This window comes from Notechis scutatus, chromosome Z (assembly GCF_049901735.1).
Source record: "Notechis scutatus isolate UNSWTSFEM ecotype Mainland chromosome Z, rNotScu1.2, whole genome shotgun sequence".
Taxonomy (NCBI): Eukaryota; Metazoa; Chordata; class Lepidosauria; order Squamata; family Elapidae; genus Notechis; species Notechis scutatus.
Genome location: NC_142025.1, coordinates 67,323,274 through 67,348,844, shown reverse-complemented (window position 1 = coordinate 67,348,844; position 25,571 = coordinate 67,323,274). Strand labels below are relative to the sequence as shown.

The window sequence follows — 25,571 nt, the reverse complement described above, 5'->3', positions numbered from 1 at the left end:
AACTCCCACACAAGCAGTTACAAGAAGGAGGAAATGCCATTTAAATTATAAAAAGTAAAAAACAACACAAACCAGGCAAGATAAGGGCTTGAAGACATCCACAGATATCAGAACACACACTGGGAAGGACGTCAAACTCAGAGAGGAACAATAAACTAGAGATATTCCATGCTTTGTTTCCAGCACTTGCCTGTATGCATGTCCATCCTCTTATCCAGTTGTCACAGCTGCAGCCCATGAAGAGGATCAAGGCCCTCTCCTCCCCAATAGACCATGTCTCTCCCTTATCCTCTCCTCCCTGTGTGCCCTAGGATGGAGAGGGGATGGGCCTGGGTCCTCCTCTGACTGCCCAGCCAGCCTCTGCCCTTCCCCAGACTCCTCCACAACCTCTGGAGCCACACTTCCACTCCCTGTCAGCTGTTCCTCCTCTCCCTCAGAGTCAGTCTCCACCAGGGGCATGACATCCCTACAATTTTCTGATAAGAGAAATAAATAACATTCATCTGGAGGACTTTGGTGATACTTACTGTTCTATAACTATCTACTTTATGATTATTGGGGACTCTATTGTGAGAATAAGGAAGACTCTTAAGTAAAGTAAGGTGACTTTTGATTTTTGAAGAGTTGCCTGGACTACCTAAATGGAACTGATTAATAACCCTGAGATGTAAAGAACTATGATTATTGAACTTTCTGAGGAGCAACATTATGCTTCAATATATTGTTTTTGGACTATTGAGTAAGAGCGGGACTTACTAAAATAAGATGAGATGCTCCATCAGGGGGAAATAAGTGAAATTTCAAAAGAAATGGCATTGATGTTTCAAAGCATTGGGAATACTATGACAAAGAATCACAGAGAGATAAAGAACCTATTACAAGGCATAAATGGGAAAATAGAAAATATCCTACAACTGATAATGAATTGTTAAGTCCTGGGCAAAGAATAGAGGTGAGGCCAGAGTGATTTCTAAAAGCTCTTTATATATGCATGTATATATATACAACTTTAAAAGCACAACTATAATGACGTGGGAAAATACCCGAACAAAGCTAAATATCATATACATACATGCATACATACATACATACATACATACATACATATTTTATTTCAGTTTTCCACATTTTAAAAACATCTTTTTTTAGTGAACGGCATGATTCCAGGTTTTCACATTTCCATACAAACATGACTTTGGTTACATATTCATTTCACATTTAAGTTCATATCTTATCATTACTTTACATATTTCCTATTAATTTTCTCAAATACTTTCCTCAAGCTTATTTTATAGATTTTCAATTCATTTCTTAACCTATTTCTTTTAACTTTAAATAATTCTCCTATCTTCATATTCATTATGCTTTATACTTTTATCTGTCAGGTTTGCAATTTCATTGCATATTCTTATTTTGTCATTTCAAAAATTCCATCTCAGTTCAAACATTTCCCAAAAAAGTTCCCCCTATTACCAGTTAGAGTGTGACACATTTAATTAGTTCCCCTTTAAGTCCCAGTGATAATTTAACTTTTTAAATATCACCTTAAAAATTAATAACAATAATCTCCTAAAAACTACATAACATATATACCTTTTAAGTCAGATTCCGCAAGGCATTTTCTCCTTCAATTAAATCAAAAACATTTATAATTTCAAAAAGAAAAATTAATTATTCAATTCATCATAGAAACTGATATTAATCTCATTAAACAATCCTCATAATTCATTTCAACTATATTCTATAGATTCCTTAAACATAGTTATTAAACTTGTCATAATTTCTCTTTTTTCACATTTATTCCATTTATCTCTATATATGGTTTAACAAAAACAAGTATTCCAACAACAAAAAAGTATCAGTTCCAATCTTTCATTTTAATCTATATTTTCCTACTATCTAAGTAATTTGTTACTACTAATACATTTATTATACACCTCATCACCATGCAGAATCCCTTTTCTTAATTCTTAATTAACCATTGTCTCTATGTCTTTTGAATAAACAATTTCTTTTCATTTTTGTTCGATTTCCATATTTCTATATTTCTTGGTTCCATTTCTTTTTACTTCTTTTTCCCTTCATTTTTCTTACTCCAGTTTTTATCCCCCTCCCCCTTTAAAGCTTCCTTCTATAATTCCCTTTTCTGCTGTTTCCTTTTACTTTGTTTGGTTTTCAAAATATTCCCCTTTTGGGTTGCCTCCTCAAATCTCCAGTTTTTAATTCCCATTCTTCTCCTCCTTCGCTTTAATATTCATTGCTCCAATTGTTCATTGAAGATAGCCTCTTCTTTAGTCAGCTCCTCCTCCTCTGGCACTCCTTGTTGTTCTTCATATTCTAAAATCACCATTTCTAAAAATTGTAAAGCAAAACCAAACGACTTGCCTCTTTCTTGTAGCATTTCTTTCATATTTCTTAGTTCCATTTTTAATTCCAAAAAAAGATCTGCCATTTTTAAACACTTCTGTTTTGTGTGTGTGTTCTTTGTTTTAATGTTCAAAATTCCACTTTCATTTTCCAGGGTCTCTATTTTATCGTATCAAAATTTCACTTATTTTATATCAATATACAATAAGTCTTTATTGATTAGCCCTTGGGCCATATCAAAGTGCAAAGTTCCAGCAACAATTTGTTACTAAAATTTAATAAAAGCAATTCAAAATGAAATTTGATAAAATACTATTTAAAATGGAACTTGATAAAATATATTTTGTATCAAATCCAACTTTTAGAAGAACCAGGTTATACGAAGTCACGAATAATTTTTTCACCACTAGATGGCACTCTCTGGTATGTCCAAATTCCACTCTTTCCCCCCCTCACTTTTTCTCTCTATTTAGGGCTTTTAAAATTCAAAGTTCCAATAAGTCCAAATATCAATTACTGTTTTTTATTTTTTTCTTTGACACATTCAAGTTCAGCTTTAATTATGCCTGTATAGTGTCAAGATCATATATTTATCCAATTTAAGCAGATACCTTCTTGTAGGTTCCTCCTTTCAAGGTTCAAAGACACTTTCAGCTGTCAAACTTTTTTTTCGTCACTTTCTCTGGCCGCCACTTTAATTATCTCTCTTAAAAATTCCTTAAAATTTTAATTCTGGGATACCTTGTATTTAAATGTTGCTCCTAATTAGCCCAGTTTTCAGGCTGTCCTCTTCTTCACTGCTCCTGCACAATCTTGTCCAGGTTAGTTCTTCCTCTTCAGGGTGGCCATATTTGACCACCACTACAGCTGTCTTCAGAGGGGAGTGGAATGCCTAGCCAGGGAGGGGAAATGCTGCTCCCCTTGACCCAGCTGGCAGTCTCCCCCTTCTTCACCACTCCTACAGGGTGGTTCTGGCCCTAAATGCAGATGATCGGTGCCCTCCAACAGGAGAGCATGGATCAAAGCTGTGGACGATTGCAATCTCCAGTCCATCAATGAGGAAACATCAGGAAAGAGTATTTTCCCCCTCCAGCAGAGGGTGAGAATGAGAATAACTGACAACTATATAAAATACATAACATGAATGAAGATCAAAGAGTCCAGGAAAGAGAGGAGATAACAGGAAAAATGGGGGAAAAGATAGAACAGACAAATCAACAAATAAAGCAAGGAGATGAGAAGGAGAAGATGATAAAGATAATAATGACTGATGAAATAAACCAAGGAAAAAGTACTTTAAGAAATTTTAAAATGGAATTGGATAAGCTGGAAGCTACTTTTGAAAGGGAGATAGTGGCCTGTGTAGACACTCTGAAGACCTGGCAGCTTAGGAAGATAGAGATGGGAAAAATATTCAGACTGAATGGTGAAGACACAGATACTGATAGAGACAAAGATACAAGAGAGGAGTATGGGAGACAAGCTTAAAAAAATGAATAAGAATTTAAGTTTTAAAACGGACAAGAGATGATGGATAGGAAGGAAATTTTTTGTTGTTTTTCTAATATAATGATGGCCTGGTTAAGACAGAATAGAGGTAGAAATAAGAATACACACCTTTGTATAAAGCAATGGTTAGATGGAATGATTGGAGGTTTAAAGATGGTATTATTAGATACATTTAAATAATAGAATAACTGGTAGTATTGTGACTTTGAACAACCAAATAATGAAGGACTATGTCTTAATATAAACATGTGTATTAACACTAGGATTAGTAATGGTGGCCTGACTAGAAGCTAGAACAGCAGTAGAAATAAGAAATAGGGGAAATATTAGCATATATAATTTTTATATAATAGAATATAAGCAATAACTAGATGGATAGATTAGAGGTTGAAAGATGGTATTACTATGTATGCTTAAATAATATTACCATTGACATTAAAATGGAATGTTGAAATATTGAATAGCTACTTTAAAGCAAACATATATATTAATGTTTGAATTACATAAGTTTGATTACTGTAACAAATATTATTAATATTATTATTGCTACTTGTATTAAAATAAATTATACCCAGAGGCCACACTGTTCATGTATTGATATTGATGTATATTCAAAATAAAAATCCAATAAAACTTTTTTTAAAAAACTCATCCCAAGCCATGAAGATGATAAAAGCACCTTATAATAAAATTTGCAGACAACACCATGTTGGTGGGACTCATATCAGGAGAAGACGAGATAGCCTATAGGTCAGAGGTTCTCAGACTGGTCTTGTGGTGCAAGAGTCATAACCTTGCCCTGAACATCAAAATGACCAAAGAATTGATTTTAGACTTCAGAAGATGCAAAGCAGAGCCTCTCCCACTATATATCAATGGAGATTGTGTGGAAAGAGTTCACCGTTTTAAATTTCTAGGAACTCATATTTCTGTCAACCTTACTTGGTCAGTCCACACTTATAGCCACTGCAAAGAAGGCCCAACAGCGCCTGCACTTTCTTCTTTTTCTTCTTTTTTTTGAAAGTTTTATTTGGGTTTTCACAAAAACAAAATACAAATAAAACATCTTTTTTGAAAATAGCATGGTCCCAGGTTATCACTTCTTCATACAGGCACCAAACTCAATTTCATGCTCATTTTTATATTCTATTTCATATCTTATTACCGTTTTATATTTTCTACATAGTTTTCCCCTCTTTTAATTTTCTCAACTTTATTTAATTATCTCATCTCAATCAGATCATTATATTTATACTTTTGTCTGTCCTGTTTCAATTTCATATTATCTTTTCTTATTAAACAAATTTTTCCCTGTAGTTACCAATTGGAGTATGACACCTTTATATCTTTTAATTTTATCCATTCAAACTCTTATTTAAGCTTTAATGTATATCTTTAAGATTATAGCATTCAATATAATACATAACTTCCAATCGAATTCTGCTTGATACATTCTTAAAATAGAGACTATATTCTTAAAAAGAAAAAATTATATATATATATGTAAATAAAGCACACATTCCATTCCAATTCAATTCTATAATTAATATTCATTAAAATCTTAACATCTTTAACATTTCTTTTCAATTAAATATCATATTTCCTTGGGAACACTTATAAACTTTCCATAGTTCATTCTTTTTTTCCCATATTTCTCACTTATATTTTTATAAATCATTACTAATAATTAAAAATGTTCCCATTTAATTCTCTCAATCATTTTAATTCATTTATTTATTACCAAACATTCAACTACATTACAGTAAATATTTTATCCATCATTTTAATCATATTTTCTAAAATTATTTCTGTTTATAATATAACAATGCTATGTTATGTACCTTTGCAGAATCCCTTTTGCAATTAAATTTTCACCCATTATCTCTAAACAAGCTTATGGTTACAATCCTTATATCTTTTCCCTGTTTCTCCATTTCTTGTTTCTGTCTTTACAACTTCTTTTCCTTGCCTTCTTCCCCCCCTCTTCTTCTCCCTCCCCTTTTACCCCCTCGTCTCTCTACTTCTAACTCTCTCATCTGTAATCCCCTCTTCTGTTGCTTTCTAATATTATACTTATCTTTCAAATTATTCTTCTCTTTGGTTGTTTTTTCTAGTCTTAAACCTTTCACTCTATTTTCCCCCTTTTCTTTTTCCCCCCCACTTAAAATTATTTGAACATTAAAGATGGCTTCTTCTTTGTCCCAATCTTCTTGTTCTGCAAGTGTTTCTTGTTGTTTCTCATAGTTCCAGATCTCCATTTCTAAGAATTGAAATACGAAGCCAAAAGAACCTCTCCCTTCTTGTGCATCTTCTTTCCATTTTTAAAGTTCCATTTTCAGTTCTTCTAAGAGTGATACCATTTTAAAGACTTTTAAACAACCACCCGATTAATTTTAGTCATCCAGATGCAAAAACTAAAAATCACCAAGTAATCCAAATAATCCAAGGCTGTTTCTTTCTGCTTCTTCTTTCCACTTTCTCTTCCTGGGGTTCTATTATTTTGTTACCAAGTTTCAATTAAAATGTATCTTTGAGGAATCTTGTTGAAATTTCACTGTAAGTTCCTTTTAGTTACAGTTCTATTCCTTAGTTCCAGGCAGTCTCCTCCATTTTTCAAGATCCTGCCCTTTTATTCTTTTTTTTTCTCCTTTCCTGCTTTTAAAAACTTTTAAATATCCAGAAATCTTTATTATTTCTTTGACTTTTATTTTCAGCTTAGATGCCTATTAATGTCAAAGTGGATTTTTTTTTTCAATTTCTTGCCTAAGTCTCTTAGCTGTCAGTATAAGGAAGGGAAGAAAAAAAAAAACCTAATCCTTTCCCTTCTCTCTCTCCTTCGCAGCTTCAAAATCTTCTTTGGGAACAATGTTATTAACTTTAAATTCCAGGGTACCTTATTTGTTGCTTTTGCTGTTTGACCCGGTCAACCAAAACTTTCCCTTCTTATCTTCCTCCTGCACATTCTTTTCCAGTCGAGCTTCTTCGGCGACAGACCGAAACCTCGTCTCTGCGAGGCTTCGATCCGTGCTCGCTGCTGGAGCACCCCGAGCCGGCTGGTTTCAGGGCTAAGCCACCCCGTAGAGGTGGTGAAGAAGGGGGAGACTGCCTGCAGGGTTGAGGAGAGCCACATCTCTCCTCCCCAACTGGCCATTACTCCCTTTCCCGAAGGTGGTTGTAGTGGTGGTCAGAAATGGCCACCACAAAGAAGCGCCTGCACTTTCTGAAGCTGCTGAAAAAGAGTGGTCTGGGTGAGAAGTTGCTGGTTACTTTTTACCGTTCTACCTCGAGAGCATTTTGGCATACTGTGTAACGGTGTGGTATGCTGGATGCTCTGCAGTGGATAAGATGATGCTCCAGAGAGTTATAAACACAGCACAAAAAAATCATTGGTTGCTCTCTTTCTTTTTTGGAAGAGATTGTGAAGACCAGACTCCTCTCTAGAGCACTAAAAATTTCCAGAGACCATTCTCATCCTGGACATTCATATTTTGAACTGTTACCATCAGGGACGCATTATAGGTGTCTTAAAATGAGGACTAATAGACTGAGAAACAGTTTCTTTTCCAAGGCAATAATTGTCTTGAATCAAACAATGTATATGTGATTTAGCCCTATGTATATAGTGCCATTTTTAAACTATCTAACTTACTATATGTTTTAGATAGGTTTTAGACTAGGTTTTTAATTATTATTTTAATTATTTTAATTTTTAAATACTTTGTAGTGTGATTGTGATGTGGTGTTTGGGACACTGCTGGAGTAGCTTTCAAATTTCATTGTGTTTGTAGAATGAAATGACAATAAAGGTATTCCTATTCTATTCTATTCTGTTCTATTCTATTCTATTCTATTCTATTCTATTCTATTCTATTCTATTCTATTCTAAAGATGATATCTACCACCCTGAATTATACATGAAATCATTCTTTGTTGATTATTTCAGGATTTTTTTTCTCTGAAATCTTTTTCTTATTGGAATTATTGTGCCAAAGGCAATGGAATAAGGGCTGGGATGACATAGTTTATAAGAATTGTGAAACACCACTGGGTATAACAATAGAAAAGGATTTGTATGCACAAATATTCTCATATAGAGTTTTAGAAATACATGATTCAGAAGATTCCAGCCATTTTGAATTATTGTCCTCCTTTTGTATATTTCATCATGACTCAAAAAAGCTTGTTTTATTACGCACATTTAACCCTATGCAAAGCTCTTTTCCAATCCCCATCATGGTGCACTTACCAGACAGAAGACAAAAGCAGGTTCACATTTATCTTTAAATGGGAGCAGGGTCATCACACTATCAGCCTCTGCCTTAAATGAATAACACACAAATATATCTGCTATATTTTTCTCCTAAATCATATTGTACAGTAACAATTACCATATGATTTTCTATTGTGGTTTATTATAGCTTTACTAGAACTTGGGCTGCAATATCTAGCCCAGTAGATGGAAGTAAAGATATATAAAATCATTATTTGAACTATCTATCGATCACCTTGATTTTTTGTAGTCATTATTTGTTAGTCCTATTTACTGAGTTTTGGTTTAGTCTGCTGCTTCTTTTTCTTATTTCTATTGCAGATCCCAATGAAAATTAATCTCATTGTAATTGCCACTAAAAATACAAAGCTAAAGAAATGGGTATGGTTGAACTACCCAAGAATAAGCAATCTGCTCTTTTGCTATTTAATTTTGCTATCCTAATCATAGTAAAACAACTTAATTATGGGTAAATCAGAATTCCACATATTTCTAAATGCTTTAAATCATTTTAGATTGGATAATATATGTATGATTATGATACATCCATTGAAATCCTTGTAAATCTAGGCTAACCTCTAGTATTTATTTCTTTAAAACCATTCACTTTCTTCTGTACATCTCACTCTTTCAGCTTTCTCAAGTTTCAAAATCTATATATCAATAAGAAGCCATGTTTTAGTCCATTTCTTGTTTGTCCAAATCATAAAGAATAGCTTTTAGTGTTACTCATTAGATGGACTAAATTTATTAAATTTGGATGTTTAATCGATATCTTTGTCACTTGATCATCATGATGACATCTAAATTTCTTTTCCCAATTTCAGCTTGTTATGGGATTTTTAATGACAATATTTTCAATAATCTCTCTGTCAAAATGAGACTACATTGGTCAGTTGAGGTATTAATATCACAAACTGTGCTTCTCCAAAATATTTAGCATGAGAAAGTACTTAGTAGCTTCCCACAAGCTAGTCATCTTTGATGTATTGGCTCTTGGATGCACTTGCTTAGAGGTATGGGAAGTGAAATCCAATTTTTAGGGAGGGTGCTAGTTTTGAAAAAGCTAGCTGGTTATCCAGATTCTTACCACAGCAAAATGTAGAAGATTATCTTCACCATATTCATTTTTTAGCCTCCTGAACAAGTTTACTACAGCTTTGCAAGGTCCGCACCATGCCTGATAAATATCTACCACTGATAAAAGAGACACACAATATAAATCCCTATTTTTAAAAATTAATAATACAGATATATTTGCTGGAACCCTTACTTATACACAAAATATGGATATGATCTCAAATTAAAATAATGTATTAAGATTTCCAGAAAACAAAAATCATACATCAATAATGGACAGAAAGGATCCATTTGCAATTCTTCAAAACCCTACACCAAGGATCAGCTTTAGGCTTAATAATGATCTTTAGGCTTAATAATAATGATCTTTAATAATGATCTTTAATAATGATCTTTAGGCTTAATAATGAACCCTACACCAAGGATAAGCTTTAGGCTTAATAATGATCTTCTAATAAATGCAATTCTTTATTGCACATTTCCTCCTTAACATAAGGCAATGCATATTTTAGTGGAGATTAAAACTTTTCCTGCTTTATTATGTCCAGAATATCTTCTTTTTAAAATGGATATCTCAGGATATGTTGGACTAAATAATCCAATATATCTAGAGCATGGTCTTTATAACTTTTTTAGTCTGCAGAACCTGGAAATTAAACAAGGAAAAAAGAAAAAATACTCAGAAGTCCCAATCAAAAGACAAAATTCAAGTGAGAGAAGATTGGCTGAGGTTAATTAATTTAAATTTTATCTTATTTTTGTCTTTAGGTTGGTGTTTTTCAGTCTTCACAACTTATGATGTGTAGTCTTCAACTCCCAGAATTTCCTACAATCATATCACTTGATTATTTTCTCCAAGATAAGAAATGAAAAAAAGATTAACAGATTTGATACATCTTGAGGTTGCTCTAGAATAGTATTTTTCAACTTTGGTAACTTTAAGATTTGTAGATTTTTAACTCCTAGAATTCCCAGCCAGCATGTTGGTTGGGGAATTCTGTGGTTGAAGACCACATATCTCAAAGTTATCAAGTTGTCAAGCACTATCAGAGAATCTTACAGAATTCTATCAAGTACTCATTAGGATCTTGACATTTTGTCTTATGCAATTAATCAACACTGTCAAGTCTAAACTAGATTAGGCACTGGCTGCTGCATAAGAGGTTTAATGCTCAGATTAGAGGTTAAATATATATTTGTATCTAATCTGTTTAAAATTAACCAACTCCAGGAGATTGTAATAATGATGGTGGGGAGACCTTATGTTCTCTCTTCTTGTTCTAGTTCTCCTTTGTGTCAGGCAGAAAATTCTCTTTGACAATGAAGGGATTGGGACTGTAGTGATGGGTTTGGTGATTTGAAATCAGCAGAAGCCTTTCTTAGAAGGTGGGTTTTTGAGCATATAGAGAATGTGGAGAGGATACCAAGATTGTAAAACAAATCAAATGCGCATAATATTGTCCTGGATGCACAGCATGGATTTAGCCCCATTGTCAATGAATGCTGGAAGAATTCATTCTGTTTGAATTAAAATATTTCTTAAGATATATTAAGAAATAATTTCTATCTAATCTAGGACTTGAAAAGAGGGAAGCCTAAGAATAAGAGAGACTGGAACAAGATTTTCTCATTTGTTAAGTAAGAGGTGCATATAACTACTGTAAAAACAGGCCAGGCAAAATCAAGCAAGGTGTGTGAAGACCCTTCCTCTCACCTGTTTCTCATCATTTCCCCTAGTTGTCAAAACAGCTCACTAGTGAAAATAAATGATGAAATCTCCAACAATTGCTTTCTCCAGCATCACATTGATTTGAAAAATTACACATTATGCCAGAGTTTCTTAATTTAATTCCAAAAGGAGAAGTCAATCAGTATTAAAGGGAGGGAAAATTGAAAATGGACAAAGTTGCAGAGTTAATTAGGAGCATAGTAAGGCCATTTGTTGACAGGGAATTTCGATTTAAATACTCGTTTAAAAAGCACGTAAATATATTAAATTTTCAGGTCCCTTGTGAGTTCAGGAATTGTATTTTGTTTTATTTTGTCCTGTCTATGCTACCTTTTTTATTCTATGTGCACTGTAGATACTTGACATACGAAGTACATGTGAGCTTTCTAAAATATATATTTGTATCTAATCTGTTTAAAATTAAAATAACCAACTCCAGGAGATTGTAATAATGATACACAGGGGAAAAACTGTATCCCTTTCTTTTCTTGTTCTAGCTCTGTTGATAATTAAGTTTAGCAAAGTTTTCTTTGAGTTGGCCAGAAATTTCTCTTTAGAATTTAAATGGCTGGGAGTGCAGGGATGGCTTTGGTTAATTTTAAATTACCAAGAGTGGTAGTGGTGGTGGTGGTGGAGGTTCCATTCCAAGTTTATAATAAGCATGTACTTGCAAATGGCCTGCATTTGGTACACAAAATGAAACACACATGTGCCAATATGTGCCATGTAAACATGTGCCATGTAAACAATATGTAAGAAATACAGAGACAGATAAAAAGTACCTGTTAGACCTTTATTTAGCAGCATCTCATCCCATTGTGTTTGATTGAGTATTACAGCCTTTAGTAAAAACATACAGAGAACATTATTTCCTCAATTTATTTGCTTATCTAAAGAACAGTTGGGTAATTGAACTAATAGAATAACAAGATACCTGTAGCTGAATTTCTTTCTTCTTACTTGCCATTGTTATTCTCTGAAATAAAGCAAATAGAAATTATTGAGAAATTGCTATGCTTTAATGTTGGATTTGTACCAGATTGACAAAGATCTTACAATAATAACATGAAGATAAGTGAAGGAGGTGGAAACACTTATTCATACAAATAGATTATCTCTGCCATATCCATAGAAATTCTCATATTCATGTACTTCACAGCCATGTATTATGACACAAATCACAGTACAACTATCTTTCTTCCATTATACCTCCTTATTAATTAATCCAAAATATCTCCTTCCAGAAGGTAAAACTGTTGGCAGGAGGTAATATGAGCAGGAGTGGGCAGGTTTTTACTGCTGTTACTATGGTCACCAAAGAACATCTAGATAGATCCCAACTGTAAGAAACAGTTAGGTGAGGATATACATAGCAGAATGGATCTCAAGTCAGATATCTTGGGTTCAGAGATGGGAAATGATGGGCTTCTGGAAAACTAGTAACAGAAGAATTAAAACTCAGGAAAAATCTAACGGCTGAAAAAACTCAACTTTGAATGTCTCACCTTTTTGTGAGATTGAAGAAAGGAAAACAAGACTATTATAATATTTGCTTGACAGAAGAAACAACAGTTGTCAAAGTACAAGTACTCCTCAACTTGTGGCTACAATTGGCACCAGAATTTCTAATACTAAACAAGGCATTGTTAAGTGAAACATGCCCAATTTCTGCCATGGTTGTTAAACAAATCACATGATCATGAAGTGAATTCCCCCACTGAATTTAAATCAGAAGCCCACTGGATGGTAACAGATTGGGATCAATCACCCTGGGACACCACAACTGTTGTACTTCTCTGTTTATCATATCAAATGCTACTGTACAACTGTTGTAAATATATGCCAGTTGATCATGGGACCAAGAGGATGCTGCAGTAGTTATAAGTATGAGTACTGGTTGTAAATCACTTTTTAAAATATACTTGTAACTTCAAACAGTCACTAAATAAATGTTTATAAATTGAGGACTATTTGTATTAAGAGTTATGGCTCCTGCTGGGCTAAGTGTATTGCTCGAGAAGCACATGAGGGAGATATGTAAATACATCACCAACAGTAGAGTTGGCTTGCTCATTTGGGCCATAACCCTGCTCACTACTGGCTTAAAATCCCATCTTTTCTAAGAATTTGGGGATTGTCACCCTAACCCATCTGGAAAGCACCACATTGGAAAAGGCTTGTTTTCCTTTTCTTTATATTCATAAAAGGAATTATATTTCATTTATATTCATTTATACATTTATGGGCTTCTGTGTCACCCATTAGTCTTTATCTAAATTTAATAAAAACAAACATGTTTGTTTAACATCCTTTGTTAAATTAATATTAATTCTGCAATCTTTAACATAATAATATTCCACATATTAATTCTACAATGTTAACTTAATAATATTCAACATACTAGTCATAATATTTACTTATCTCTTTTAACATATCTTCTTTATTTTGTTTCCCCTATTTCTTTTTTTTTTTAAGCAAACTTTATTGAATTTTTATTACATTAAAAAGATAAAAAATATATTACTCAATAACTCTTTGTGGTGCTTATCATACAGCAATCATTTGTGCAATATTTACAGGTATTAATTTGTGCATAATTATATTCTTATTCTAACTATATTCTATATTTAATAATTACCTATCCTTAATCTGTCTCCGATCTATCCAGCTATACCATGGTTCCCATACCTTATAAAATATTGAAGCTTCCTTATCTTTTAAACTCAGTGTTAATTTATCCACTTCAGCATAATTCATAACTTTTTGTATAACCAATTCCTCTATGGATGTATATGGCTGTTTCCAACATTGGGCAAAGGCGATCCTGGCAGCAGTCAATATGTGTAATAATAAGTAGCAATGGCTCATGCCCAATATTTTCAAATAATTACAACGATCTAATAAATATTGATTTTACAGAAGACAACATTGAAAAGGCAATATGCAATCTAAAGCCATCTCTATCCATTGGACCTGATGGACTATGTGCCTACTTCTTAAAATAGCTTCCCATTGCCATAGAGGAACCTCTAAGCATAATCTTTGAAAAGTCTTTCAGGACCAACTCCTTGTCCAACCTATGGTCACTAGCCATGGCCATCCCTATCTTCAAAAAGGGAGAGCCCAGCCTAGTTGAAAATTACAGACCAATCTCTTTATGTTGCATCACCTGCAAAGTCATGGAATCCATCATTAACCAATCCATTACCCTTCACTTAGAGTCAAATAACCTACCATCTAAGAAACAATTTGGTTTCAGGAAAAAATTATCCTGTAATCTGCAACTCCTACACTGCAAAAACATATGGTCTACATAACTCGATCAGGGCAAAGCAATAGGCACAATTTACATAGCCTTCTCTAAGGCCTGATTCAGTTGTACATGGCAAACTACTTCTAAAACTAAAATCTTATGGCATTTCTGGACCCCTGCATAATTGGATAGCTGTCAAGCAGGCAATGTGGTCAAAATAGGGAACACCCTGTCAAATCCTGTACCTGTTAACAGCAGAGTCCCCAAGGCAGTGTTTTAAGACGAACACTCTTTATACTTTACATAAATGACCTTTGTGATCATATTAAAAGCAACTGCATTCTCTTCACTGATGATGTAAAACTATTCAACACACTGACAATACTGCTACCCTTCAAAGAGACCTTGACTATGTATCAGAATGGTCAAACAAGTGGCAACTTCAAATCTCAACCAACAAATGCTCTGTCTTACACATTGGGGAAAAATCAGAACATAAAATGCAAGCTGGATGGACACAACCTTGTAGAAGACCCACATTCTGTCAAGGACCTTGGAGTACTCATCTCTAATGATCTAAGTGCCACAGCCCACTATAACAACATTGCCAAAAAGGCATTAAGAGTTGTTAACTTAATATTGCATAGCTTCTTCTCTGGTAATATTGTACTGCTAACTAGAGCATACAAAACATTTGTTAGACCAATTCTCGAATACAGCTCATCTCTCTGGAACCCGCACTGCATATCAGACATTAATTCAATTGAAAGAATCCTGAGATATTTCATGAGAAGAGTCCTCCATTCTTCTGCTCATAACAGAATACCTTATACCACCAGACTTTAAATTTTGGGCTTAAACAACTTAGAATTATACCGCCTTCGGTCTGACCTAAGCATAGTACATAAAATTATCTGCTACAATGTCCTACCTGTCAATAACTACGTCAGCTTCAACCACAACAACACACAAGCACACAATAGATACAAATTTAAGGTAAATCGCTCAAACTCGATTGCAGAAAATACGACTTTAGCAACAGAGTTGTCATTGCCTGGAATGCACTATCTGATTCTGTGGTCTCTTTCCCAAACCCACAAAACTTTAACCTTAGACTGTCTACTGTTGACTTCACCCCAAGCCTAAGAAGTCTGTAAGGGGCATGCATAAGAGCACCAACCTGCCTACCGTCCCTGTTTTAAGGTTAGTCCCTGTTATCCATACCCATTTCATGTACTCATAATCATGTTTCCAATTATATGTTATTTAAAACATGCTTGACAAACAAATAATAAATAAAATAAATAAATAAATTTTACCCTACATCTTGTTGGGCCTGCTGGAGAAATTGCAGGAATAAATTGGTCCCCAAAGGGCATCTGCCCGATGAAGGGCTTCATGTATATACACAAAGGTAGATGATCACTTTCCAGGTAAGGTAGGACTTCAAAATTTTCTACATAATGTAGTAAGTCCATAGAAATTAGGATATAATCAAAGGTGCTGGTTTTGGACTCTGCTATAAATGCAATCCCCCCAAGATAGTTGCCAGCCCAAGAGCCATTAGATATAAAAAGGTTGAGTTTATTTGTCATCTTTGCAAAACAGAGGCCAGTGAAATTTGCTCTATTGTCTTTAGAAAGTCACGTGAGGGAGGATCTGGTTCTTATGGGAACCTCTGATGATGGATAATTATGATATTTCATATATAGTGTATTATCATCTGGTCCCAATCTAGCATTAAAGTCTCCCCCTAGTAAGACCCTGGCTTTTAGATGACCCATATGAAATTTATTTATATTGTCAGTACAGGATACTTGTTGGAAGATAATTTTACTGGGTACTGTTGACACTTGTAGTCATTGACAGGTACGACATTGTAGCAGACAATTTGTGTACTAAGCTTACATCTGACCATAGGTGGCATAGTTCGCAAAGGTCAAATTTATGTAAATTAGAAAGAGAGTGGGTCCTATAAAGCCGCTTTGGGGGACACTGCTGTTAACTGGTGCAGGGTTTGATAGGGCACTCCTTATTTTGACTATTTGTTGCCTGTTTGACAGAAATGCAACTATCCATTTGTGCAGTAATGCAGAAATGCCATAAGAATGTAGTTTTAATAGTAGTTTGTCATGTACCACTGAATCAAAGGCTTTGCAGAACTCTATGTAAATTGCATCTATTGCTTTACCCTGGTCAAATTGTGTAGTCCAAATGTTTCTGCAGTGTAGGAATTGTAGATTACAGGATAATTTTTTCCTGAAACCAAATTGTTAGTAGGGCTGTAATTTTCAACTAAGCTGGCTCTCCCTTTTTGAAGATAGGAATAACTGTGGCTATTGACCATAAGTCGGGCAAAGAGCTGGTTCTAAAAGATATCTCGTGGATTGTGCTTAGTGGTTCAGCTATGGCAGTGGAGAGCTTTTTCAAGAAGAAGGCACATAATCCATCAGGACATATAGATAGAGATGGTTTTAGTTTGCATAGTGCCTTTTCAAATGTTATCTTCTGTAAAATCAATATGTATCAGATTGCTGCAATTAGTTGTGGTACGATTAGGAAATGTGGTGCAAGAGCCATTGCTGTTGACAAAGACTGAACTAAGAATGTGTTGAAAATATTAGCTTAATGGCTACATCATTATAGTTTTTCCTGTTAGGCCATTTTAGTAGTGGCATAGTTGCGAGTCTTTAAGTTTGGTATTTACAAAATTATAGAAGACGCGAGTGATTTTTCCTCTTGTTTGCAGTAGCAATTGGTGCATTCTGCCTTTATCTGATGGCACAGTGTTTTGTAGTGACTTTTAAAGTTAGCTACGTAGCCAGGTTTTTTTTTTCACCAAAGAGATTTTTTTTTTTTGATTGGAACTTCCTTATTGTTATGGAAAATTTTTTTTTTTTTTTTTTTTGGCTTTGGGGATTACTATTGGTACATATAGTTTAATGACTCTTTTGACTTCGAGCAAAAAACTTTTTACATGGTCTTCAGCAGTATTACAGTCAGTGAATAGAATATGCCAATCAAGAGATGAGAGGTTGGCAGCTATAAGATCATAGTTGGCTTTTTAAAGTTATAATTTGGAGTCCCATCATTATGACCTTCTTTGCAGGGATGTAAATTGAGACAAAACTCAGTCATGCTGTGGTGACTGTTAGAAAAAGTTTCTTTTATTTGTAGTCATTAAATTGTGTTTAAATTGTTGCAGATGATGAGATCAAGGCAGTTGTTGAGTCTAGTGTTGTTTGTTATTAATTGATCCAGTTTCTGAGTAGTAATGGTATTGTACAGGGTTGCATGTATAGGTTCAGTTGTACATTCATTTAGGGTCCAATTAATTAGAGGTAGATTGAGGTCACCAAGAAAGGTAATAGGGTGTGAGCAGGAGGCTGCCCACGTTAGCAGTGTAGTTAGCTTGTTTGCATGATTGAGGTCGTAATCAAGGGCTCTGTAACATAGTAAAAAGTGAAGTTTGGTATTTATGGACAGATTGCAGATGATGGTCTCAGGAAGATCAAGCTCCTGTGTAACTTGAATTCTTTTCAGATCTAGAGACTTTTTATAGAAAATGGCAACACCGACCCCTCTATGGCTTTCACGGTCAGATTGGAAAACATGATAATCATGTACTGTGGTAATGAAGTCTAGAAAGGATACATTCAACCATGTCTAACAGATAAAGATTAGATTGAAAAGGGCTGCATTTAGTAAGAGGAGGAATTCGGGCATTTTATTTGCGAGGCTTCTTGCATCTAGTAGCTTGCATTTAAGATCTGTAGTGGTGGACCTGGAAGAAGTTGGAGGCATACGTGCCTTGTTTTAATTGTTGGGGGAGTGGCTGTTGGGACGTGTGATGCTGGTCTTGTGTTTGATACAGTCAGCACGGTAGTCAATATATAGGTTGGTCTCACCTTGGTCCTGGCATCTTTTAAGTTCTGAACGGAGATTGCGAGCATGGGCATGTTGTAGTATTGACAGGTCAGGCCATGAGCAAAGTTTCTTATGGTTAGTATTGCTTTTTGCGAATGAGTTTATTGTGTAGATGAATTTGTGTTTGCTGGTTTCACTCTTGCAAACAATTCTGCAGAAGTGTGGGGCCACTAAGCCATCGCTGTTCTTGAACTCTGGGCCATCTTGGGTAACGTCGATGATTTCATCAGGAGTGATGGTCGATGTTTGAAAGTTGCTGATGATATTGCATACCTTTGTGGTGTCATCTGATTCATTGGTATTCACATTCAATTGCATCTTTTACAAGGATGGAGATGTTACTCACAAGGGTTGTCATCTTTGACAAGGTTGGAGATGTTACTCACAGGGTTGGTGGTTTTCTGTGGTTGTGGTTGTTGAGTTGGGATATTAATTTGGGTTGGAGCTTCACTTTTCTAATATGTAGCAAGAGGGATAAATATTTAAGACATGTGATTAATGAAAGTAGTAGAATTGAAGGAATTGAAGAGATTTCTGGATTGCCTAGAATAAATAATCACGTTATTTTGAGCCTAGTATTACCCGGATAAGGGGAAGGCTTTTGAGGATTTTAACCCAGAAGTGGAAAGGAAAAAGATAGCTGGTGGCCTAATGCAGAGATGGTATTCAGAGGTTCTGACCAGTTCTGGAGAACTGGTAGCAAATACCACCATGGTGATTTTACAGTATCCTTCCCCTGCCACGATCACTAAGCCAAGCCCACAGAGCCAGTAGTAAAAATATTTGAATCCCACCACTGGCCTAATAGATATTTCCTTGGGGAAAGGATTACTTCTTAAGGAAGAGATGGAGTTTTATGGCTAGCTAGAAAGTTATTTTTAAGTTGGTCTATTAGAACCTGTGCATTATGTGCCTTAAATCAGCAGCTTTGTAGTTCTCTGAAGCTTGAGGCGATAGTTTAGCTGACTTAGAAGCCAGGATGGCAGTGGTAGAAATGTAATGTGTATGTGCATAGATAGATATGTGGATATGTGATTCCCCTCAACTGGAGAAATAACAGCATTTGTTGATGATTGATAGATACACAGAGAAAGTTAAAGTTCTCCTGCCTGAGGAGTGGGGGATGACATTGCTAGCTAAAACATAGGTTGGGAAGAAGAAACTAGTAGTATTTTTGTCAAAAATTGATGGATCTGGTGATGCATGGTTGGCCTTTATGCATTCAAGCAGTGGCTCACTAATGTTGTTATTATGTAGTTATTCCAAGAGAACTTGGTTCTCTTAATTCAGGCTTGTCCAACCCGCGGCCCATGGGCCGCATGCGGCCCAGGTCGCCTCGTAATGCGGCCCAACACCCACCCCAACCTTCATGAAAGATCCAGCGAGGAGGAGGAGGAGAGGCAGGCGCGAGGCGGGGTGAGGCGAGCAACAGAAAAGGCAGGCAGCCGCAGCCCAAAAGTCCCACCCCGCCACCTCCTGCTGTTGCCGCTGCTGTCCCCCCCGCTGCTGCTTCTGCCCCCCCCCACCGCCGCTGCTGCTTCTGCCCCAGCCGCCAACGCTGCTGCATTTGCAGGAGGAGAGGTAGGCGCGAGGCGGGTGAGCTTTCTTCCCCCCTCCCCCCACCCCGCAAAATTTGGTCGGAAAATTATAAAATAAAAAATAAATAATTTTAATAAATAATTAATAATAAATTTATTTTATTTTATTTTATTTTATTTTATAATTTAATTTAATTTAATTTAATTTAATTAATTTAATTAATTATTTAATTTAATTATGTGCGGCCCAAACCAAATTTTCATTTTCTAATGTGGCCCAGGGAAGGTGAAAGGTTGGACACCCCTGTCTTAATTGATAGGAACTTAAATCCAGCTGAGTATCTGTCAGAGCATGATTGTATGGAGTTAAATACCGAAGTGTCGAAGGGTTTGGAAGATAGCCCTATAGAGAGAGGAGTTAATTTTTTTATTGATGTGCTGTCTTGAATGGAGGACAGAAAATGGAAGAATAGGTATGCATTGGTTAATGGAGACATTGATGAAATTCTGGAAGCAGGAAAACTTCTATGTGTATGATCTGAAAACAAGTACATCTCATAGAAGCAGTGTTGAAAGCAGCCGAAGATCTGGAACGTCTGACTATAATTCATATAGAAGCACATAAAAAAGGAAATTTGAGACAGGTTGTGGGCACTCGCCAAGCCTCCTCCTTCCCGCTGGCCACGTGAGCGCTTCTGGTGAGGAGGAAGAGAAGCATGGTGAGAGGAGTTTTGGCAGCTACCAGAGAAGCAGTAAGTGCTTTGTGGCTCCTGAGGGGAGGGGCACGGGAGATCACGCCCTCCCCTTCCAGGCCAGGGAACACCTGAAAAGGACTTGGATGCCGTGATCTCCCACGCACTACCCTCTGTCCCTGCATGCATCAGTCCATCCGCCACCAGTATCATCCCTGTTGCAGGCACGGGTACACTGTGGATCACCAAAATTTCCTCAAGGACCACGGTTGGTGACCTCTGAGGTAGATTACACTGAAATGCCAACAGTGGAACATTGAAGTGTTTGCTGGTAATAGTAGATCATTTGAATGAATGGGTTGTAGCATTTCTGTGTGCAAGAGCAAATGCTCAAATGACTGTACTAATAATATAATACCGAGATATGGGTTGGTTGAATCTATTGACAGTGATAGAGGCACACATTTCACTGTCCAGATGGCACGAAAGGGAATGGAGCAATTGGGGATTAATTGGCAATACCACATAGCTATAGAGGGAGGGAGTGCTGCATGGAGAGAATGAAACAACCTTTTAAAAAAATCAGTAAAAAGGTTAATATTGGAGCTCCAGGTCCTCTTGATGAAATGTTTGCCCTTATCCCTAGAAAAGATGTGTGTATCTCACCATAAGAAAAGATCTTTGGAGTACCTTACCTGGAAATTCCATGATATGGCACTAAATATTTTTTTTGTAAAGAACTGGATACTTGGGTTCTCTTTTCTTTATCTTATCTAAGGAAAAAAGGACTGCTAGCTCAATTTGCTGTCTATCAAGCTTACCTCCTGAATTTGCTGTCCATAAGTTCCAACCTGGTGATTGGATAAAAAACTGATGTGAGCAAATAGCCAAGCCTGGGACAGGTCTTGCTAAATCCTGCTGACCACTGCAACGGCAGTCTGGACAAACAAGCCTCCAAATAGACAGTGAATCAAGGCACATAAAATCCTTTTACACTTATATTTTTAAAGTTACATATATATTCAGTTTATGGAACATTGAGAGATTGAGTTGCTCATTTGGCTGGGAGTAATAAACTTTTATATTGTGTTGTCAATTATATTGAGACAATGGCTGTGGTACTGGAAGGAAGAAGAAGTGGATGTGAGTCCCCAACAACTGGTTGTAAGTTTTGACATATAAACTACAAATGTAAGGTGAGGTGGGTAGTCCATTTACAACATCACAACATGAAGTTGATAGTGATACCTTGTGTAGAGTAAGGACGGAGGCTTTTGATGTATTGCCTGGTTATCCAATTACATGGTAGCAGCTATGTTTCCATACTGAACCTGACAGTGATAACTATCAGGTGCAAACACCATTGACACTAATTGAATCCACAGCTGAAATAAGATCCACCCTGGATGATGGATTACCTTTAGGTAGATATTCAAAGTGTAATCACATATATGATGTAGTCACCAGTCATAGGGATTTTTATTTATTTATTTTTATTTATTTTATTTATTTATTTTATTTGTCAATCACTTACAAGATAATAGATATAAGTATAAACATAGTTATGAATACATGAAATGGATATATATAAGAAAAATAAAAGAAACAATAGGACAGAGACGGTAGGCACAATGGTGCGCTTATGCACACCCACTACAGACCTCTTAGGAAAGGGGTGAGGTCAATAATAGACAGTCTAAAGTTAAACTTTTTGGGGTTTGGGGAAGAAACCACAGAGTCAGCTAGAGTATTCCAGACATTGACCACTCTGTTGCTGAAGTCGTATTTCCTGCAATCAAGTTTGGTGCGGTTAACCTTGAGTTTATATCTATTGTGTGCTCTTGTATTGTTATGGTTGAAGCTGAAGTATTCATTGACAGGTAGGACATTGCAATGTATGATTTTATATACTATACTTAGATCGGACCGAAGGTGGCATAGTTCTAGGTTTTCTAGGTCTAGAATTTCAAGTCTGGTGGCATAAGGTATTCTGCAACGAGTAGAAGAGTGGAGAACTCTTCTTGTGAAATATTTCTGGACTTTCTCAACTGTGTCAATATCAGATACGTAATGTCAGTTCCAGACTGATGAGCTGTATTCGAGTATTGGTCTAGCAAATGTTTTGAATGCTCTGGTTAGTAGTGTGATATTACCAGAGAAAAAGCTACGTAGGATGGGGTTAACAACTCTTAATGCCTTTTTGGCTATGTAGTTACAATGGGCTGAGACTGGAAGCTTTGTATAATCAATGTGTTGAATTATATGGTACTTATTCATCTTCCAATATGGGATTTGGAACTTTTGAGGAAGGACTATTTTTGCCATATATTGAATTAGGAAGTACTCAGTTGAAGCTTATGTTTTTGTGTGGAGACCTTCCATTAATATGGAGTGGTAGATGTACAGTTGGATACGTTAAAGATCCTAAGGCTCCAATTAGATGTGCTAGAAAAGTAAAAGGACTGATAGAGGGAAAGGAGAATGTTTTTTGGGTTAGTTAAAGTGGCTCTTTCATCCTTTTGTGTAGCAGGAGAAACTATGGTTTCTACTATTATGTCCATTTGTTTTATAGGAGTTCCAGTATCAGGAAAGTTTTTATTTGCGGAGGCAAAAATCACTCTACAACCAAATTCTTATACTTTTTATAATTTGTCAAAGGTGATTTCTTTATTTGGAGCCCCACTGAAGCGACATAAGTGGACAAATCAAAAGGAAGTTGTAATGGAAGTAAAAACAATTTTACTAGCTTATGATTGTGTAAAATATAAGTGCCGGGAAAGAAACAGGATAATATATGATCCTTTACCTACTGAGGATGTATTTTCTTGTACTGAAATAGAAAAGATAAATGCAATGGGACAAGTGTTATACCTAGATGGTAGTTTATATTTTTTGGCATATATGCTTATACATTTGTATATGCAATAGGAGGACTCTATGCAATATGCTATATGACAGGTATGACAGTAGCAAACGCCAAGAACATAAACAAGCAAATGGAGTTATATTATGATACGATGAATGATAGTCTTTCTAATGGCGGTGGATTTTTTAGGATACACAGGAGAAACACATGTATACAAAAATGTACACGAAAATATAGCAGAATCTAAACCTGGAGTAACAGAAACAATTATAATATACATGTCGACCAATATGATGGCCTATGAGTATAGGGGGAAATCTCTACATTTGAGGTATATTCTACAGATTGTAATGATACAGTGGTAATATTATCTAAAGTAGCTACCTTTTGTAACCAGGAGCCTTATTGAAAAGTATAAATACAACATCATCAGCTATGCTATGACTGATGAGATGGGTGAAAAGGGGAATCTGATATTTTGGACAGATCACAAAAGAATCTTGTGATGACCCGTAGTCTCTCAAAATAACCCAAAACCCAAAACATACATTAAAGTCCAGTAATGCCTTCAACTTAACTTCACTGTTTTATTAGGCACAGTTTAAAGTCACAAAAGTAAATAATGAGGCAAAAAGAAAACCAAAACAAACCACATTGACGAGAGTTCTGAAGCAAGCCAAGATAATTAATCATACATTCCAGGAAGATAACCAAGGAGAGTCCATGGGAAGAATGCCAGCAAAGATAAACCTCTTTCAAAGTAAACATTAAACTTTGACTCCAGCAATTCTGACTACGCAGTTACAAACTTATATACATAGCTCCCAGCTGCAAGCCATGAGGAGGATCATGGTAATCTCCTCTTGAGTAGACCTCACTTTTCCCTGATCCTCTCCTCCCTGCATGACCTAGGATGGATAGGGGATGGGCCTGGATCCTCCTGTGATTGCTCAGCCGGCCTCTGCCCTTCCCCAGCCTCCTCCACCACCTCTGGAGCCACATTCCCACTCCCTGTTGGCTGTTCCTCCTCTTCCTCAGAGTCAGTCTCCACCAGGGGCATGACAAATCTAAACTAAAATCTTTACATAATATTACTACACATTTAAACACATGTTGCCGATACCAATTCATTTAAGAGGATATGATATGGATTAACTTCTTGTTTATCAAATTTTACCAGTTTGGAAGATTTATTCATTTGTGACATTATTATTGTTATAATCGGCTTCATTTCTTGTATCTGTATTCAATGTATTCATATATATAATTATGTTGAATATTGTTGTAACATAACCAAACCAAACCAAGAAAAAAGGAGATAGTTAAACCAACAGGAAGTGGTAATTCACAGGTATAAACTGGTAAATTAGAAAAGGGTGATTGTGATATGTAAAATTATACCTGTGAAAATATAAAGCAATGATAACACAATTTTTGATCTCTGTGTTAACCTAAGACAATTTACTGGAATATTATGTAAGAATTTTCTGTATTGTTTTGTATGAAGGTCATATATTTTGCAGGTCATGCTCTCCAGGATCATGTTGTTGTTTTTAACCAATGCTTTGTTGGGTTTTTTTGTTTATACATATAACCATTATTTAATAAACAGTACTGTGACATTTTGTATACATTTGTGTATCCTATCCCATACTTTCTAGACATACTATTTCCATACTTCCATACTATCATATCTATTATATACATTATTTACATTTTCTTTTCTTATTTCTATTGTCAATCCAGATATACCATATTTCCTATATTGCATAGTATTCTGTGCCTACTTTCCCTTTTAATTCCATGGTTAATTTATCCATTTCCGTGCATTCAAAGATTTTTTTAATTATTAAACCTTCAGGTAGAATGAAGTTTTTCTTCCAATATTGCGCATAGGAAATTCTTGCTGCTATTAATACATGTAACATAAGATATTTTAACTTTCTATTATAATTTCTTTTTATTATTCCTAAAAGAAATAATTCTGGGACAAAATCAATTTTGCTTCCAATTAACTCCTCTAACCACATTTTTTTTATCACTTTCCAATTGTTTTTGCTTTGGGGCATGACCACCAAGAATGAAAGAAGGTACCTTATTGTTGTCCACATTTCCAGCAATTTGGTTTTAAGTTTGGATAAATCTTAGCCAATCTTGAAGATGCCATATGCCAATGGTAGAACATTTTATGTTGATTTTCCTTATAAGCTGCCAATTTTGTTATTTTATAATTCTTATTCCAAATTTTTTCCAACTCTTCTAAGTCAATAGTATGTCCAACATTTCTACCCTATGCAATCATTGATTCTTTGACAATCTCTTCTGCTCTATCAAATTCTA

The 25,571-nt window shown here is 35.5% G+C and overlaps 1 protein-coding gene across 2 annotated transcripts in view; it reads right to left on the bottom strand.

Moving 5' to 3' along the window:
* The window catches only part of NME8 (NME/NM23 family member 8), a 116,713-nt gene extending 104,791 nt beyond the window's left edge, over positions 1-11,922 (bottom strand). For both annotated transcript variants that reach the window (XM_087948086.1, XM_087948087.1), the window contains exons 1-4: positions 11,890-11,922; positions 11,738-11,795; positions 9,237-9,343; positions 8,123-8,194 (exon numbers count right to left, since the gene is read on the bottom strand). In XM_087948086.1, coding sequence (XP_087804212.1) covers positions 8,123-8,194; positions 9,237-9,343; positions 11,738-11,795; positions 11,890-11,922 — 270 coding nt within the window. The remainder of the gene's footprint in view (positions 1-8,122; positions 8,195-9,236; positions 9,344-11,737; positions 11,796-11,889) is intronic.
* Between the last annotated feature and the right edge of the window lie 13,649 nt (positions 11,923-25,571).